Source organism: Oryx dammah, unplaced genomic scaffold, assembly GCF_014754425.2.
Source record: "Oryx dammah isolate SB20612 unplaced genomic scaffold, SCBI_Odam_1.1 HiC_scaffold_11, whole genome shotgun sequence".
Classification (NCBI taxonomy): Eukaryota; Metazoa; Chordata; class Mammalia; order Artiodactyla; family Bovidae; genus Oryx; species Oryx dammah.
The window spans coordinates 30,906,189-30,925,064 of record NW_024070195.1 but is presented as its reverse complement, the minus strand read 5'-3'; the positions used below and the strand labels follow the sequence as shown (position 1 = coordinate 30,925,064).

At 41.8% G+C, this 18,876-nt stretch overlaps 1 protein-coding gene across 2 annotated transcripts; it reads left to right on the top strand.

Moving 5' to 3' along the window:
* The first annotated feature begins 4,641 nt into the window (after positions 1-4,641).
* On the top strand, positions 4,642-18,527 carry ANKRD66 (ankyrin repeat domain 66). 2 transcript variants are annotated; one of them, XM_040249520.1, is made up of 4 exons: positions 4,642-4,974; positions 8,127-8,304; positions 10,122-10,260; positions 17,875-18,527. In XM_040249520.1, exons 2-4 carry the CDS (start codon positions 8,142-8,144, stop codon positions 18,074-18,076), a joined length of 504 nt encoding a protein of 167 aa, XP_040105454.1. In that variant the 5' UTR covers positions 4,642-4,974; positions 8,127-8,141; the 3' UTR covers positions 18,077-18,527. The 2 variants fall into 2 exon arrangements, with proteins under 2 accessions (XP_040105454.1, XP_040105453.1); XM_040249519.1 differs by having other exon boundaries at positions 4,646-4,974; positions 10,032-10,260.
* Positions 18,528-18,876: the final 349 nt, after the last annotated feature.

Genomic DNA, 18,876 nt, shown 5'->3' with positions numbered 1-18,876 from the left:
GCTCAGCTGGTAAAGAAACCGCCTGCCATGCCGGAGACCTGGGTTCCATCCCTGGGTTGGGAAGATCCCATGGAGAAGGGAAAGGCTACCCACTCCAGTATTCTGACCTGGAGAATTCCATGGATGGTATAGTCCATGGAGTTGCAAAGAGTTGGACACAACTGAGTGACTTTCACTTCCTAATCTGTGAAATGGGAATAATAATAACATCTATATCACAGGAGTTCAATGACTATAAAAAGAGATAATGCATGTAAATTGCATTGAACAATATTTTGCAAGCATAGTGAGCACTTGATATTTAGATGTATGCCTATATATCTATACATCTGTATACACATATGTATGTATACACATGCACCTAAGGGAAAGAGAATTCATATCTATATGACCACACTATACACACACACAAACACACATATACAGCTTTAGGAAAAAGAATTCATTTCTGCATGTCTACACACATAGCAGGAATAACATGAAAAACCAGGAAAAACGGAAAAACATTGGTCATTTCAGTGGGTTGGAGGAACCTACCCTGAGGCAGAGTGACAGAAATGGGAAGGTAGAAGGTTGCAATAAGAGAATGGAATTTGAAGCTCAGTACTTCAGAGGTGAAGCACTTCCAGAAGACACCAGGTCTCAGACACCCATGCCTCTAAATTTCAAAAGTGGAGAGAAGACAAAGAATTTTTGATTCAGTATTTTAGCCAATTTCCAAAGTCATGATCCAATGCCAGGCTTAGCCACCTTTCCTCCTTGGCAGTGTCTTAATACCTTCTGTAGACTTGACTGATTTATGGACTCTTGGAACTATGGATGTTACAACTGACTTGTTTGTATCCATTCAGTAAGTGGACTCTGATTTGCCAAACTGGTCTCCAGGACATTTTTGCTTGCTCCAGTCATTGATAACACCCCTACTAAACTCAGTCAAGATGTAGGAGGCTTTGTACTAAGTCCAAGACACCTGATTTCTCTCTGACACTATGATTCATAGTCACTTGACTCTCTTATCCAGCTGCCAAGTTATCTGATTCTGCACTTACAGTGTCATCAATTTCTCCTTCCCATTTCCACAGCTACCACCCTAATCAAGTCCTTAAAATCTCTATCCTTGGCAATTACAAAATGTCTCTTTTGTTTGCTTGAGTTATAGGCACTCATTCAACTAATCTAAATTCAATGTATATTCTTTTAAGCTATTTGTCATAAAACAAATAATACATATAAACTACGTTATTGGTAATTTTTGTAACATTCTATTTTAACCTAGCAGTATAATACTAAGTCTTCTCTGGTAGCTCAGTGGTAAAGAATCTGCCTTTCAATGCAGGAGATGTGGGTTCCATGGGTTGGAAGATCCCCTGAAGGAGGAAAAGACAACCCACTCCAGTACTCTTACCTGGGAAATCCCATGGACAGAGGAACCTGGTGGGCTACAGTCCATGGGGTCACAAAAGAGTCAGACATGACTTAGTAACTAAACAACAACAGTATAATACTAACTTTTTAGCACGCTAATAAATACACATATACAGTATCATTTAAAAAGGGTGTATATTATTTTGCCTTATAATGAAAATCTGGAAAGCTGTGTTTCAGTTCAGTTCAGTCGCTCAGTTGTGTCCGACTCTTTGCGATCCCATGAATCGCAGCACGCCAAGCCTCCCTGTCCATCACCAACTCCCGGAGTTCACTCAGACTCACGTTCATCGAGTCAGTGATGCCATCCAGCCATCTCATCCTTGGTCGTCCCCTTCTTCTCCTGCCCCCAATCCCTCCCAGCATCAAAGTCTTTTCCAATGAGTCAACTCTTCTCATGAGGTGGCCAAAGTACTGGAGTTTCAGCTTTAGCATCATTCCTTCCAAAGAAATCCCAGGGTTGATCTCCTTCAGAATGGACTGGTTGGATCTCCCTGCAGTCCAAGGGATTCTCAAGAGTCTTCTCCAACACCACAGTTTAATACCTTTTTATTAGAAAACTAGATTATTTATAATTCATAATTTTTGAAATAGCACTTCTGTGCACATTCTCAAAGTTAAATTTTGTACATGTTTTTAATGATTTCTTTGTGATAAATCCCTAGCAATACATTTTCTCAAAGTATATGCATTTTTAAAGCCTTCTTTCTCCTTCTTTTTTGGGTGCCCTCACCCCAGAAGACATTATACCACCTTGTGACAAAATTACTTCTCTAAAAATGTTGGACTTGTAATCATCTTACTTCCCCATTCAGAAACTGTCAATGGTTTCTGTTGTGCACAGGGAGAAATGAGGTCCAGATGTCCTGATGTGGCGTTTGTGGCCTTCTAGGATCTGGCCTCAAACTCCTTTTCATTTAGGTCTTTCACTTTATACACAGTCATTCTGGCCTCCATGCTGGGGCATTGCTTTTACTTGTAGAATCTTGTCCTTCTGATCTGGATCCTGACAAGAAGTATGTATCATCCTCAAACTGGTTTATTTGATGGGTGTTTGATAAAGTGACTGTTTCTAAAAGTGAGAGCAGGGTTTAGGGAACCCGACAAGGCATCATGCTATGCCCCTTTAGACACCCTGGGCCTGAACGAGCAAATGGGAGAGACTTCCTTAAGGGAATTGAGCCTGAGTCAGGCCTACAGGAGGTGACAGGGAAGATGAAATGTCTGGACAAAGGCTACTCAGTGGAAGGAAGTCCATACAAAAGTCAGCATATGATGAAGCTACAAAGACCCACATACAAGTTGTGCAGAAACAGGAGAGGTTGAGAGCAGAACTACAGCTGTGTCTCTGAAGGTGGTCTCTGAAGGACACAAGATGGCAAATAGCACCTTAGAGAAAACAAAGCCAGTCTGCAAATCTTCTCTCCCTAGAACAAGCTTTCATAAATCTCACCCTGGATTGGCACACATTTCCAGCTTGTGCTGATCAGCAGGAAAGCTGGAATCCTAGACCCAGCACATCCTTCTCTTCCTGATCCTAGGGATGGTCCCAGATGTCAACCAAGTTCCTGCTCCCTAACAAAGAGACCCCAGGAAAGCTCCTAGAATACACGTGTGTGCTTAATCACTCAGTCGTGCTGATTCTTTTGTAACCCCATGGACTGTAGCTTGCCAGGCTCCTCTGTCCATGGAATTCCCCAGGCAAGAATCCTGGAGTAGGTTGCCATGCCCTCTTCCAGGGGATCTTCCTAACCTAAGGATCAAACCCAAGTCTCCTACATTGGCAGGCAGATTATTTAACCACTGCACCACTAGGGACAGCCATGAAAGCTCCTACAAGCTGGTTATAGGAGGAAGGGAACATGTGATCCAGGATTCACAAATGAACCCTGACTCTCACCCTCCCAGGCCTAAGTGCAAGGAACGCTAGAACTTCCCAGAGATCTAGATTCTGACAATAACACCAGTAGGTACTGAGTCTGATTAATGTTCTCACACTCAGCTCCCAACAGGAAGTAGACAGACCTGGTCTAAGTAGGCTTAAGGTCTCTAAGCCTCAGTTTCCTTGCTTGGAAACTACCTATATTTCAGACTTGGCATTAGGATTAATAATATCCATAAAACTCCTAGAACAAGATCTGATGCACAAAAGCATTTAACAAAGAGTTAATTTCCTTCCTGCCACACCCAGCTCCCATATCACCATTCTATCTGCCTCCTTGTGTTGTCTCTTTCCCAATATTGATTTGGGACTGGAACTGCATTGTTTCCCCAGGTGGGGAAAGCTTAAACTTCAATTGCTTTTGCATGCGACTTTGATTTATCTTGGCAAGCGACTTTCATGCTTTTGAAATGCAGTGTTGGAGAGTCCCTTGGACAGCAAAGAGATCAAATCAGTCAATCCTAAAGGAAATCAGTCCTGAATACTCATTGGCAGAATAGATAAGAACATGGCTACTGCAGCCAAACTACTGAGTTGTCCAACGACTGGCTTTGTAACCTTAGGAGAGTTACTTGATTACTGTGTGCCTTAGTTTGCTCTTCTGTAAAGTAGGAATCATAATTGTACCTGCTCCACATGATTAAACTTGTAAATAGACCCTAAAGCACTAAGAATAAAATTTATATAGGCTTGTTATTATCTTGTTTCAAATTGGAGGGAGGTAGAAAAGGATCAAATCACAGCATCCTGAACTGGGGGTCACCCGTAAGCAGTATATCTGTAAGAGAGTGGCAAACTGGCCAGCTCAAACTTGAAGTTACTGTCTGTCTACTCTGTATGTTGAGCTTAGCTGCGGTGGGAGAATTGGTAAGAGATGAATTAAAACACAATAGCAGCAGCTGTATAGCACAGGGAACTCAGCTTGGTGCTCTGTGATGACCTAGAAGGGTGGGATAAGGGTGGCTCAAGAGAGAGGGGATATAAGTATACTTAGAGCTGATTCACATTGTTGTATGGCAGAAACCAGCACAACATTGTAAAGCAATTATCCAACAATTAAGCAAACAAACAAACAAAAAAAACCAATACCAGGGACTTCCCTGGTGGTCCAATGCAGGGGGCCTAGGTTCAATCTTTGGTCAAGGAACTAGATCCCACATGCCACAACTAAGACCCAAGGCAGCCAAATAAATAATAATTAAATTTAAGTAAATACTTTTTTTTTTTTTAAAGCACAATAGTAGTGTGCTGAAAATGAGGGGCATACATTGTTTTCATTACTCCAAGCTGGCTACCAACAGTTTACCTCCTCCATGGTATCTTGGGAACTGGTGATCTTTTTGTTTGTTTTTTAATTTTCATGGTTTCTAATCAAATAGAGTTCCAAACAGCCTGTTAAAGACCTCAGTTGAACTACAGAAGCACGCAGGAATGGCTGAATAGTATCAGTGCCAGTAGAGGGACAGTCTCCGCCCACCTAGTGAGGCTGACCTTGATTGGTGGGCTTTAATGAAGCAGGCGGAGTCAGTTTCCATGGTGTGAACACAACAAGACAGGCAGCGAGGACTTCCTGCCAAGCCTGAGCACTGCAGATTGCAAACAAGACAGTGAGTATTTTTACATTGCTTCTGTCTTCAGATCTTTACTGAAATTATTTTAGATCATTCTTATTTATTAGAACTTATATTTACTGACAACTTTTTGACATTGAGACACCTGTCATGAGAAAGATGGAAATTCAAATACGCAATCAAATTTACAGGGATTCTAGTGCTGGAAATTTTGTTAAATTTTCACAGTTATGGTAGGCTTAGTGAATTGTTTCTGTTTTCTACAAATAAGTTTTTGGCTTTTTGTAAGAAAGGCACTAATTAATAGTATCAATGAGTTTTAAACAGCTTTTTTGAGATATAATTCACATACCATAAAAATCTGCCTGCAATGCAGGAGACTCAGGTTTCCTGGGTCGGGAAGATTCCCTGGGGAAGGGAATGGCAACTCACTCCAGTATTCTTGCCTGGAGAATCCCATGGACAGAGGAGCTGGACAAGCTATAGTCCATGTGGTCGCAAGAGTCGGACTTAGCAACTAAACCACCACCACAACCACCGTAAAATTCATCTCTTTCAAGTACACAGTTCAGTGGTTTTTAATAAATTCAAAGTTGTGAAAGCATCACCCTCCACTACCTAACTTTAGGACATTTCATCACCCCAGAATTCCTATGCTCCTTAGCTTACTTTCCACCCCCAAATCATCCTAGTCCTGGGCCATCAATAATCCACGTTCCATCTCTACAGATTTGCCTACTCTGGACATTTCACACACATGGAATCTTCCGGCACGTGGTCTTTTGTGACTGGCTTCTTTCACTTAGCATGTTTTCAAGGTTCATGCAAATGGTAGCATGTAGCAAGTCCTCATTTTTAAATTGTCAAATACTATTCCAATAAAATATGAGTATCTCATATTTTATTTCTGCGTTCATCTGTTAGACATATTTTCCCACTTTTTGAAGTATTCTGTATTGAAGAATACTGCTATAAACATTTGTGTACAAGTGTTTGTGTGGTCATATGGCTTCATTTCTTTTAGGTTTACTCCTAGAAGTGGAGTTCTGGTCATATGAGAACTCTATGTTTAATTTTAGTCTTTTGGAGAATTACCAACTGCTTTCTGAAGTGACTGCATCATTTTATATTCCCATCACAAGGTATGACGATCCCAGTTTCTCCACATCCTCACACTTTTATTATTTGTCTTTTAAATTATTTGTTGTCCCAGTGGCTGTGAAATGATGTCTCATTGTGGTTTTATTTGCATTTACCTAATGACTAATGGGGCTTCCCCATTAGCTCAGCAATAAAGAATCCACCTGCAATGCAGGCACAGGTTCAATCCCTGGGTTGGAATATCATGGCAACCCATTCCAGTATTCTTGCCTGGAGAATCCCATGGATAGAGGAACCTTGTGGGCTACATTTCATAGGGTAGCAAAGAGTTGAACATGACTGAAGTGCCTTAGCATGCACACACAATAACTAATGATATTGAGCATCTTTTCGTGTGCTTATTGGCTCTGTACATTTTTTTTTTAATCTTCTGCTTGTGTTCCACTGAAAACTTACACTTGAATTGCAACTTTCCCATGAGAAGTTGTGGAATATCTTTGGGATGAAATCAGTTGCAAACCAAATGGGGCTGATTTTTGCATAAACCTGCTTAAAGGTTTGTGAGAAGGGCAAAGAGGCTCCCAGACACAATGGTGTGACTTTTTGTGACACCTGCAAGTTGGAAATCCTCTAGTATTTCTGTTTCCCATTTCATTTTATCATTGAGCAAATGCTCCAGTGTCAAATTTTTCTACTAAAACATGCAAGCCAAAAAGATAAAACATAACCTGTGTCATCTTTGGTTACTCAGCATATGCACTTCCTGCAAAAGACGTGTTTTTGTCCTGCATGCTCAGAGATTTAGAACCACTTTGGGCTGACACCCAAATATCTATTCTTTTTTCAAAATTTATTTACTTTTGGCTGTGTTGGGTCTTAGTGGCAGCACATTGTGGTACATAGGCTTTTCTCTAGTTGTAGTTTGCAGGCTTATTTACCCTGTGAGATCTTCCTGGACCAGGAATGGAACCCCTGCCCCTGCACTGGCAGGCAGATTCTTAACCACTAGACCACCAAGGAAGTCCTGATATGAATAATTTTTACTGCCTTAATTTCTTTCCAAAACTTAGTTGTTGTTTTTTGTTTGTTTGTTTCTTGTTTTTTACACTCTGTGTGTACCATGGTGAAGAAAACCTTGACTGCTAGTTCAATTTGGTGACACAGCTTTGCTTCACGCTAAGGTATCGGCAGTTTTCTACATCATTACTTTTGAACCATCAGGCCAAACATCAGCACAGTGAACAAGACCAATGACATTTTAATAGTATAATAAAAAAGAATTTTGACCCCATGGATCCCCAGAAAAATTCTTTGAAGTTCTGTCTACAGACTGTAATTTGAGAACTGAGGGTTTATCTCTTAATGATGTAAACAATTTAGCCATTTTTATTTGTTTGTTTACCTTCCCAGTGGCTAGAGGTAAAGAATTTGCCTACAGTGCAGGAAACACAGGAGATGCATGTTTGATCCCTGGGTCAGGAAGATCCCCTGGAGGAGGAAATGGCTATCCACTTCAGAATTCTTGCTGAAAAATTCCTCAGATGGAGAAGGCTGGTGGGCTCTTGTCCAAAGGGCTGCAAAGAGTCAGACACAACTGAGCAACCCGGCACATTCACCATCTCTTGAATTTGTGTAGCAACGATAGTTAATTACCTGGTCTGTATCCAGTATAAACTGTTCACATGAATTGTCCTTGTATCCTCACAAGTCCCTGGCTAATTATATTCACTCTTTAGATGAGAAAGATGAGGTACAGAGTTACACAACTAACTCAGGGTCACACTGCTATCATTTGGAGTAGGAGTGGGAAGTGGTTTGAGGCCAATTAGCAAATGTCAGCCCTTGAGTTTAGCCTATAATCCTATAGGTAGAAAGGAACCGTTGAAAGTTTTTGGATGGGGCATCGGCAGGCACTAACCACATAGTAGCTAAGATCCAAATACACCCTCAATAGGGCACACACATGAAGTAACCCTGGATGCAAATGTATGAAGTAAAAAAGAAAGTAAACAGTGGGAACCCTATGGAATCACTCACTAGAAATCAAGTGTTGTAGAGAATTTCCTAAGTACATGCTTTTCCCACAGTTGCTTTTCTTGATCATGGAATTGACCAAACTGTCTGACATGACAAAGCTCCACCAAGCTGTGGCTGCAGGGGACTACAATTCAGTGAAAAAGATTTTGAAGAAAGGTCTCTGTGACCCAAACTACAAGGACGTGGACTGGAATGACCGAACCCCACTTCACTGGGCTGCGATCAAGGGTGAGTGGGCAATGCCTATATATAGGTCCCTCCTTTCAAGACCACGGTTCATGAGGCTCCCAGTAGGCAGTCGGTGTGGGGTAGCAGAAAAAACATTTCTTGGAAATCAGACACATGAATGACAACCATTTCAGTCCTGGCACCACCACTTAAACTAGTTGTAGCACCTTAGGCAACTTACTTAACATGTCTGAGTCTTGGTCTATTTATCTGCATAATGAGAGCAGTAATGCTGTTTTGCGGTGAAAATTCAGGAAGATAGCGAGTGTGCATTGCCTAGCACGTAGGGACTCCTAATTAATACTAGCCCTCTGCCCTCTTAACCTCTAGCAGAAATGGAGCATCGTTCCTGCTCATAGGACAGGAATTTTGTCTTGTTCATGGCTGGGGGCACGCTAAACTAGTCTTGGTTATAGGACTGGAGAAGGAAAATGGCAGAAACTCCACCAAGGGACCTGTGAAGACCTTCAGCCATAGAATACCATTAAAGAATGTTAGGAAAGTGTGATAGTCAACTTTGGTTTTTAAAAATTTGTTTCGACTCCTGTACGGAGACTGGGCTGGCAGGAAGCAAGCCAAAGAAATCAGTTGGGAGAATTTTGCAGAAATTTAAGTACAGCGATGGGAGTTATACTAAAGCACCTGTCAGTGGAACATTTGGTGAATGCCGGTCTATGTGCTATATATTTTGTGCCTGTGATTTCACTTCTGAAGAACTCAGTGAGATAAGTGATATTTTATACAAATAAGGAAACTAAACTTCAGCCATTTGTTTCTCATCTGGGTTGCTATGGTTAGCAAGCAGTATTTATTCTCAGGTATAAACCCACATCTATATGACTAGAAAGCATGAGCTCTTAATCTGTGCTAGTTTTCACATAACTGGGACTTAAAGTATTTTTCATTGAGATGTAATTAACATACATTATTATATCAGTTTTAGTGTCTAACATAATGATTCCATTTTTGTATAAACTGTCAAATACCACGACTTGGTTAACTTCTGCCACCATATATTTTTTTTTCCTTGTGATAACTTTTAAGATCTACCCTCTTAGCAACTTTCAAGTATGCAATGGAGTATTATTGATGATAGTCACGATGGTATATATTACATCCTATTGACATTTATAACTGGAAGTTTGTACCTTTTGACCACCTTCACCCATCTCACACCCACCCACACCCCAGGACTCTGTTCTCTGTACCTATGAGATCAGTTTTTTGTTTCTAGCTTCTGCCTATAGTGCGATCATATATTTGTCTTCCTCTGTCTGACTTATTTCATTTAAGATCATGCCCCTCAAGGTCTATCCATGTTGTTGCAAAATATTTGGTTTTGCAATCAGCATTGGTATTGCTGAAAGCAGAGGGAAACGTATGGGTGCCAGCTCAGATGGGAAGTTGGGGAGTGGATAGAGTAACTTAGGAGAAAAAGCAAATTCCTGGGTGGCATCTGCAAGAATGGACAAGAGAGGGGAGCATCCTGAAAGGAGCAGAGGGAATCTTTCGAGGGCTCAGACCCGGAGCATGAGCAAAGGGGTTAAGGTGGGGCCCTGAGTCCCTGGTAAGAAGAGGGAGAACAGAGGAAGGGGTGAGGCTAAGAAACTGGAGGGGCCTCAAGGGCAAATGTCTCCCCCTCTTCTGTGCCACCTAGGCTAGCTCTGGCCTCAGCCTGGCAGAGACACTTTAATCTTAACCTCCTGTTTCTTCTGGGTTCATCTAAGGACACATGGAGGTGCTACAGCTCCTGATAGAACACGGAGCCCGGCCGTGCCTGGTAACTGATGTGGGCTGGACTCCCACTCATTTTGCAGCTGAATCAGGCCATCTGAACGTGCTCAAAGCCCTCCATGCCTTGCATGCCGCCATCGATGCCCCCGACTTCTTTGGAGACACGCCAAAGAGGATCGCACAGATCTATGGGCAGAAAGCCTGTGTGGCGTTCCTGGAAAAGTAAGTTTCCTTTGGTGCTGTGCTCTGTGCTCAGTTGTGTCTGACTCTTTGTGACCCCACGGACTGTATTTCCAGTAAAAAAGGGCAGAGAGACAGGAACCAGTGACCAAGGTCTTTACCAATTCAGTGGTCTCAGGTTGCTGCAAATGAAGTGACACAATCCAACCGATCGTTGTTTGAGTTTTTATTAATATTTCATTGAAATGACTAGTTTGGGGTGGAAATTATATTGTTTTAGAATATTTAGATTATAATTAAATATAATATCAAAACCTATTGTTTGAGATTAGCAGACATTACTACATGTAAACTAGAAAAAACAACAAGGTCCTATTGTATGGCACAGGAAACTATATTCAATATATCTTGTAATATCTTGTAATAACCTATAAGAGAAAAATATCTGAAAAAAGAATATCTATATTCATATATGTATATGTAAAACAAAATCACCTTGCTGTATACCAGGTATTAACACAACTTTATAAATCAACTATACTTCCATTTTTAAAAAAGTTATCATTACCTTACAGAAAATAAAAATTAGAAAGGCATGTCAGGCAGTTAATTAATTAAAAAATTATATTTTTTTCTGGAAAAATCTATTATTTTTAAATTATGCAACATTATAATTATTATAACTTTACATGATTATTAAAATAATTTTAATAATATATAATAATTATAATTATCTTAGACTATACATAAACTATCTGAGATAAGAGAGGTGGGACACAAATTTGAAAACATGAGACAGTACAAGATTCTTGGACCCCCTTCAGATGCTTGAAAAGTCTTCAAACCAGCTTTGTCACCTTAGACAAATTGTCTCCTTCCTGGCCCTCAGTTTCCTCATATTTAAAATGAAGCAGGTGAATTAGGCTGCTATCATCCATAAGGGTCCTTCTACTTTTTAAAATGCCTACTTATCTGTGACTCTCCTACTTACACACTCACGAAAGTTAAGAACTTTTCTAGCACCCATTAATTTTTATTTCTCTCAGCCAATCATTCAAATAGAATTAAGTATCAATTATGTACATGATTCAGAGAAGGCAATGGCACCCCACTCCAGTACTCTTGCCTGGAAAATCCCATGGGCAGAGGAGCCTGGTAGACTGCAGTCCATGGGGTCGCTATGAGTCGGACACAACTGAGTGACTTCACTTTCACTTTTCACTTTCATGCATTGGAGAAGGAAATGGCAACTCACTCCAGTGTTCTTGCCTGGAGAATCCCAGGGACACAGGAGCCTGGTGGGCTGCCAACTATGGGGTTGCACAGAGTTGGACATGACTGAAGTGACTTAGCAGCATGTACATGATTGGACTTCCCTGGTGGCTCAGAGGGTAAAGAGTCTGCCTGCAATGCAGGAAACCCGGGTTCAATTCCCTGGAGATGGGAATGGCAACCCACTCCAGTATTCTTGTCTGGAGAATCCCCATGGACAGAGGAACCTGGCGGGCTACAGCCCATGGGATTTCGAAGAGTCGGACATGACTGAGCAACTTCACTTTCATGTACATGAAGGTTATAGCTCTGAGAGGGATGTTGATAAAATTGAAGAATGTATAATCTGGCTGCTTCTCTGGTGGCTCAGTAGTCAAGAATCCACCTGCAATGCAGGAGATGTGGGTTCGATCCCTAGGTTGGGAAGATCTCCTGGAGAAGGAAATAGCAACCCACTCCAGTGTTCTTGCCTGGGAAATCCCATAGACAGAAGAGCCTGGCAGGGTACAGTCCATGGGGTCGCAAAGAGGCAGACACGACTTAGCGACTAAACAACAGCATCAACATAATCTGGTTAGGTTAATAAGTAATTCATAGTTGAGGCAGTAAAGTAGCAGAGTGAGGACAACATTGCTTGAAAACCAAAACGAAATCAAGAGTAAATCTAACCATAGATTTGTCGGGGAATGAGGGTGATAGTGAAATGCCCTTCTCAGAAATACAGTTATCTTCAGAAAGTTAAACCAGTAAAATCTTTGCTTATGATGAAAAGTGGTGTCCCAGCTTAAAAATATTCAAAACAATCATTAAGGTGATTTGGGAAATTGAGGCAGAAACTTGAGTCCTAACTTTAAGATTCTCTCTTCTCCCTGACTCTGCCGTCATCACCTGCATTCAATAATCTCCATCTGTTGTAGACCTCAACATCAGCAGCATTGTTTCCTGGACTCTCTAAGACTGTAACATATCACCCTGTGATCATGACTCCTTGTCTTCATTTTCCCAGTTTTTGAATCCTCATGCGGAGAAGGCAATGGCACCCCACTCCAGTACTCTTGCCTGGAAAATCCCATGGGCAGAGGAGCCTGGTAGGCTGCAGTCCATGGGGTTGCACAGAGTCGGACACAACTGAGCGACTTCACTTTCACTTTTCACGTTCATGCATTGGAGAAGGAAATGGCAACCCACTCCAGTGTTCTTGCCTAGAGAATCCCAGGGACAGGAGAGCCTGGTGGGCTGCCATCTATGGGGTCGCACAGAGTTGGACACAACTGAAGTGACTTAGCAGCAGCTGCAGGTATCTGAGTCCCAGACCTCGTCTTATTCAAATTCTTCCCCTTCCATCCTCTCACCTCCCTGAAGGTTTTACTATCTTCCTTCTGTCTGCCAGCTGGACACTGTGGGCTAAAAGAAAAAAAGCACAACATGAGAGCTGTGAGTTCAGTTTTATTTGAGGTCTTAAGCTCAGGAGATAGCCTTTCAGTAGTTCTGAGAAATTGATCTCAAGAGGTGGGGGCAAGGCTAGTTTATATATGATTTTTTTGGTTAAAGGAACACGTGCAGTCAAGGATACATCTTGGTAAAAGATTACTGGTCATCACAAAGAAGAGATGTGATGATTATAGTGCTTTTCTATGTATGGGAAGATACAAGAATCTTTGGATTCATTAAAATTCTTCCTGAGACACATCTAAGTAAAGAACCTGCTTATCCAAAGCACAGAGCATCCTGTTATCATCTTTCATTTCCTGTCAGAAGCACAGAGTACTGAATGAAGTACCTCATCTCCTCAATCTCTTCTGTCTGAAGCACAGAGTGCACTGTGGGTCAGTGACTGCAGCAGGCTAATCTTTGTAGAATTGGATGGTGAGCAAAACACCCTTTTCTCTTGTTTGCTGTGCCCTGATACACTGCTTCTTTCACTTTTTCCACTATTTTTAACTTCCCACCCCTTGGTCCTTCTATAGTTTATACCCAGAATTCCTAGCCTTGGGTTGGTCTCTGTCTTCTCCATGCCTGTTCTTGTTCTGCGGGAAAAGACCACAAATAAGTTGAGCAGTACCACCAGAAGTTCTAAAACTTCCGTCTCCAGCCAAGCCCTTAGTAACTCTGGCCATTGCTTCCTGTCCTTCTCAACTGTTGACAATTGCAAGTCCCCATCACATCTCAGCCTGTCCTTCTGAATGTATGCCTTCCACTTCATAGAGAATGTTAAAGTCATGGGTAAACATTTTCAAACCTCTCAAACCAACATATTATATATATCTGTTCCTTCTTGCTTTCCCATCCATCCATCTGTGGCAACTGTTATCCCTCCATATAGATCCTTTATCCAAACCTTTATGTCTCCTGCAAGATCATCATTTCCTTGTTCTTTGTTTCACCTTTTGTATTTTTAAGTTTTCTCTATTCCTCCTCTCCCCTTCTCTTTGTCTTCTGAACATGCTCAGATAGCTTTTATTAAACAAACACACGAAGAGTTAGAGGTCCTTCCAGTGTCTGCTATGCCTTTCTTCTTCCCTACATTTCTAAGCTACTTGAAAGGTCATCTATGCAGTTGTCTCTACTTCTTCCCCGGCTCTTCAGACTTCTTCCCCCATCGTACTGAATCAGCTCTCATTCATGGAGATCTCACTGCTACATTAACGGCCTCTTTTCAGTGCACATCTTACCTCCACTTAATCTGGTATTTGGTTGCTCTTCCTTATTTTATCTGCTGCTGCTCTCTTCTGGTTCTCCTACTCGAGGGCCATTTCTTCTCATGATTTTTCTAAGTTCCTATTCTTGCATGCCTTTGAGATGCTGGAATTCCTCAGGGGCTTGTCCTTGGTTCTCCTCTACTGAATTTCTCTGAATAATCTCAGCCCCTCTGTAGTAACCAGTGGGCGAATGACTAGGATACCCAATTGCAGCGTAACTGAAATGGAGGAGGAGCGATTCTTCCATATAATGGGCAATGAGTGCTATTACCAGGAAAAGTGGGCAGGCAGTGCTGAGCAGACAAATACAACAAAGGTCAATCAACCACATCACGTGTAAGTCATTTCTACATATCATCTCCTATGAGGAACTTCGCTGAGACAGTTGGGGCTTAGAGGGAATGAATTCTGGTTAAGGAGAAATTAATCTGGATCCTAAAAGCTAGCTAAAACTTGGTTAATGAAGGAGGGAGAAAGAGTTCTGATTTGGAGTGAAGGTACCAAGTTGGAAATGCCGAGTAGGTTGTGTGTGGATGTGAGAAAGTGGAAAGACAAAGAAGGGTTGAGTGGCCCTGGCAGAATAGAGCCTTCACAGGGGAGAGGAATGGAGAGTAAGGCTGGATGGGTGAGCAAGCAAGTGGATGTGAACTCATCAGAGGACTGGCAAGATGAAACAGAGGCTCCAGCTAAGTTACTCCTGTAGGGGAAAAGGTGGCAATGATGCTGTGCAGGTTGGACTGAACGTACTTACCCTATAGGCAAGGAGATCACATAAGGAATCTTTTAATGCTTCATTTTGCAAGTAGGTGAGGTCATGGGCTAGGATGATGAAGGGAAAAAAATATAAAAGAATATCAAAAGAAGCTTAGACAGGATTTGACGGTTTTCAGAATATTCTAGGTATCCTAGTGGAACAATCAACTTTCGATTCAGCTTTTCACTTTTTCTTTTTAAAAGTGCTAGTTTCCCCTTATAGTTATTTTAAGCTGATATGTTGTATTTTTGTTTTTATTCAATTCAATAAATTCTCTCTCTCTCTCTCTCTCTCTTTTTTTTTTTTTTTCCTGGCCGAACAGCAGGCAGGATTTGGTTCCCCTATCAAGGATGGAATCCATGTCCCCCACAGCAGAATTGCTAGTCTCAGCCACTGGACTAGGGCTAGTCCTTGATTCAGCTTCTCTTAAGTTGTAAATTGCTCATTCAACAAATATTTCTTTCAGGAGAAATTAATACAACATTGTAAATCAACTCTACTTCCATAAAATTTAAGAAAACAATTATTTTTGAGTCCTACTATATGCATGGCAGTGGGTCCCTGGTGGTTTAGACAGTTAGGAATCTGCCTGGAATGTAGCAGACACAGGTTCTATCGCTGGGTCGGAAAGATCCCCTAGAGAAGGAAATGGCAACCCATTCCAGTATTCTTGCCTGAAGAATCCCATGGACAGAGGAGCCTGGCGAGCTACGATCCATAGGGTGTCAAAGAGTCGGACACAACTGAGGGACTAAAACTTTCACTTTCACATGCATAGCATTGAACTAAATACTAAAAAGGATGTAACGATGCAGCAAATACTGTGCTGGGCAATAAGAAGCTCTCTGTCTCAGAGAAGAGATAACTTGTTTATATAAATAACACTAACGCAAGATAGACAGTGACAGAGGTCAAAAGAGCAGGCTGGAGGAGGGACACTGTGTGGTCTGAATATGGAGAGGTCACTTCCATCTTGTTGGGGGCACAGGGGCTGGGGGACAAGCTGGTTTGCTATCCACTGAATGAATGGTGCGTTTCATCATGCTTTGCATTTTAAATACTGTTTGCTCTGGCTATACGATCATCTATCCTCTCAAACTGCATTTGTCCTCATACTGACTCAAATACTGTCTCTGTGAACCAGCTTTCACCAGTGTCCTTAAAGAAGTCACATACTCACCTTTGGCCTCATATACAAAACAGTATTTTTTGTGTGCTTCCCATTGCCTGTGCATGTCTGACGATCGGTTCATCTATTTTTCTATAACCTATTCTATGATTTATATATACATATATATATATCTCATTTGTATATATATCATCTAACTTTGCTCTACATAAATCTATCTATACATACAACATATACATGACTGTGAGTAATTTTTATTTTCTTCTCTACATGTTTCTGTACTTTAAAATTTTCTACAATGAACAGACACAGCTTTTATAATCAGTGAAATATGCCATTAAAAAAATAAACGATAGGACTTCTCTGGTGGTCCAGTGGTTAAGACTTCACCTTCCATTGCAGGCAATTCAAGTTAAGATCCCACATGCCTCACAGCCACAAAACCAAAACCTAAAACAGGAGCAATACTGTGCCTGTGTGCTAAGTAGCTTCAGTCATGAGTCACTCTTAGTGACCCCATGGACAGCAGCAAATTCAATAAAGACTATAAAAATGGTCCTGGTTCACATTAAAAAAAAACTTTAAATAAAATAGATAAATGAAGGAAAACAGTCTTCTGATCTCAGAGGGAGAGCAGTGAGTTGTCCTGAAGTGAAATCTTAGTTCCCTGCCCAGGAATTAAACCTGGTAACCTGGATGAAAACCAAGAGCCCTAGCCACTACTCACCAGGGGCTAGAGGCGAGAAGCAAAGTGGCTCTGGGCTCTTGCCCCTGTTTGAAAACAAGAATGTTTCAAGGAGGCAAAAGCTGTACAAAAAGGTACGAAGTTTATTTACTATTAGAGACACAGCACAATGTATGGGGGGTGGGGGGGCTTCCCTGGTGACTCACCTGGTAAAGAATCTGCCTGCAATGCAGGAGACCTGGGTTCGACCCTGGGTTTTGAAGATCCCCTGGAGAAGGGAATGGCTACCCACTCCAGTATTCTGGCCTGGAGATCTCCATGGACTGTATAGCCCATGGGGTCACAAAGACTGAGTGACTTTGACTTTCACAATGTATGGGAGAGCACATAGGAAAACAGTTTGTTTACCTGACTCAGAAGCAGGGCAGAGATATACACTCAGAGAGAAATGGTATGGACATCCTCTCTAATGAGGAGCGCAGGAAGTCAGACACTAGGCGGAGATACAAACCCAGAGAGGAGTGAGGCGTTCTGAGCAAGGCGGAGCACAGTATGGAGGTGATGTAAATCACGTACATGGGCTAGTCCTTCCGGGTCTTTGTTTATCTTTGGCCAATTATCTTGTTTCTTTTTTTTAACCCCCGATGGTCCATGAAGCCTTCCCAAGAAGCACGAGCAACTTTTTTCTAAGATGGATCCCATCATACAGACCTGTGGGTGCATGTCCACATTTACTATGGGATGGGGTCCCCTCCCTTTTCGACCATCCAAAAGCCTTCCTGCTTACGTACAAACAGGGCAGTCTTCCTTGACCTCTATTGATGTGAGCATTTTAAAAATGAGCAGGGCCTTCAAGCTAAGTGCTTGTCTTTGATTCTATGAACATTTGACCCGGGCACCCCAGTCTTCTCCACCTCAAAGTATTGATAGTTTCTTTAGTGTCTGAGACCTCTCTAAGTGTACACTTGGAAATGCTTGAATCTGGCCTCATTTCTCCTTGAGTGGATGGCCTAGGTGCCCAGGCCACAAGCAGAGGGCAGAGGAGAGGCCCCTCCACAGGCTGGACATGCTGTCTGATGCAGGGGTTGGGGGTTGAGAGCTGGCTTCCCTCTCCTAGGGCTGAACCCCAGTGCCGGGAATATCGCCAGGCCGCCAGGCGGATGGGGCTACAACTGGATCAGCGAGATGAAGACTGGGATGCCAAGAAGAGGGAGCTGGAGCTGTCTCTTCCTTCCTGGAATAAAAACACTAATAAGAAAAAGAGCAAGAAAACTGGAGGCCCCAGCAGGCTCAGCAATACCAAGGAGAGGGGAGCATGAGAGGCCCGCCTCCCCGGGACTGTAGGTGTATTACCTGGCGGGACACTTTCCATGGTGCCGGACTAGGTGTTGTAAAGTATGTGTTGTCCTGGCATGATTCTACTCCTAGATCCTTAATTACCCACATGGCTTTGACTGATAGCTCCTGATCTGTCATTCAATCCTCGAGTCTGGCTTGGGCACTCTATATATGGGCTGTTCCCTCCATGTCAATACCTGTTGTCTCCAAGAGCTACCAAGAGAGGACAAATATCAGCTGCTTGCATTTTGTCATCAGTGATTTGCACTGTCAGCATCTCCTGAGCCTCTATATGCAATTACAGAGTTTCAGGGGCAAAGAAAACTTCTCCTAAGGAAACTTGGTTGTTTCAATGGGAAAAAAAAAAAAAGGAAAAAAAAAAAATCTCAGACATCTCCAACATTCTCACGTCAGTTAATCTATGAAAAAAAATTACTTGTTGTCATATAGACCAAGAAAAGAAGTGAAGAGATGTAGCTTTGAATTTCCAGATATTGTGTGTGTGTGTGTGTGTGTGTGTGTGTGTGTGTGTGTGTAGGTGGGGTACAAGCCCACAATCTAGCAGAACAATTTGGCCATAAGATTAGCTCAGTGAAAAATTAAAAACCTTAATTTTATTCTGCTTATGAGAGCTGGGATAAAATCATGGAACTTGTAACTATAACTTTACTTGATCAACTGTATATTTTAGGATATCTAAATATAGATCAGGTATTTCCAGTGAAAATGCTGCATTCAAATTGAGATATGCTATAAATGTGAAGTACAGATGGTAATTTTA

Coding starts and splice junctions, on each gene's coding strand:
- ANKRD66 (XM_040249519.1), top strand. CDS start 8,142: ATGGAATTGACCAAACTGTCTGACATGACAAAGCTCCACCAAGCTGTG. Junction 8,305..10,031: donor TCACTGGGCTGCGATCAAGG/GTGAGTGGGCAA, acceptor GGTTCATCTAAG/GACACATGGAGGTGCTACAG. Junction 10,261..17,874: donor TGTGTGGCGTTCCTGGAAAA/GTAAGTTTCCTT, acceptor TCCCTCTCCTAG/GGCTGAACCCCAGTGCCGGG.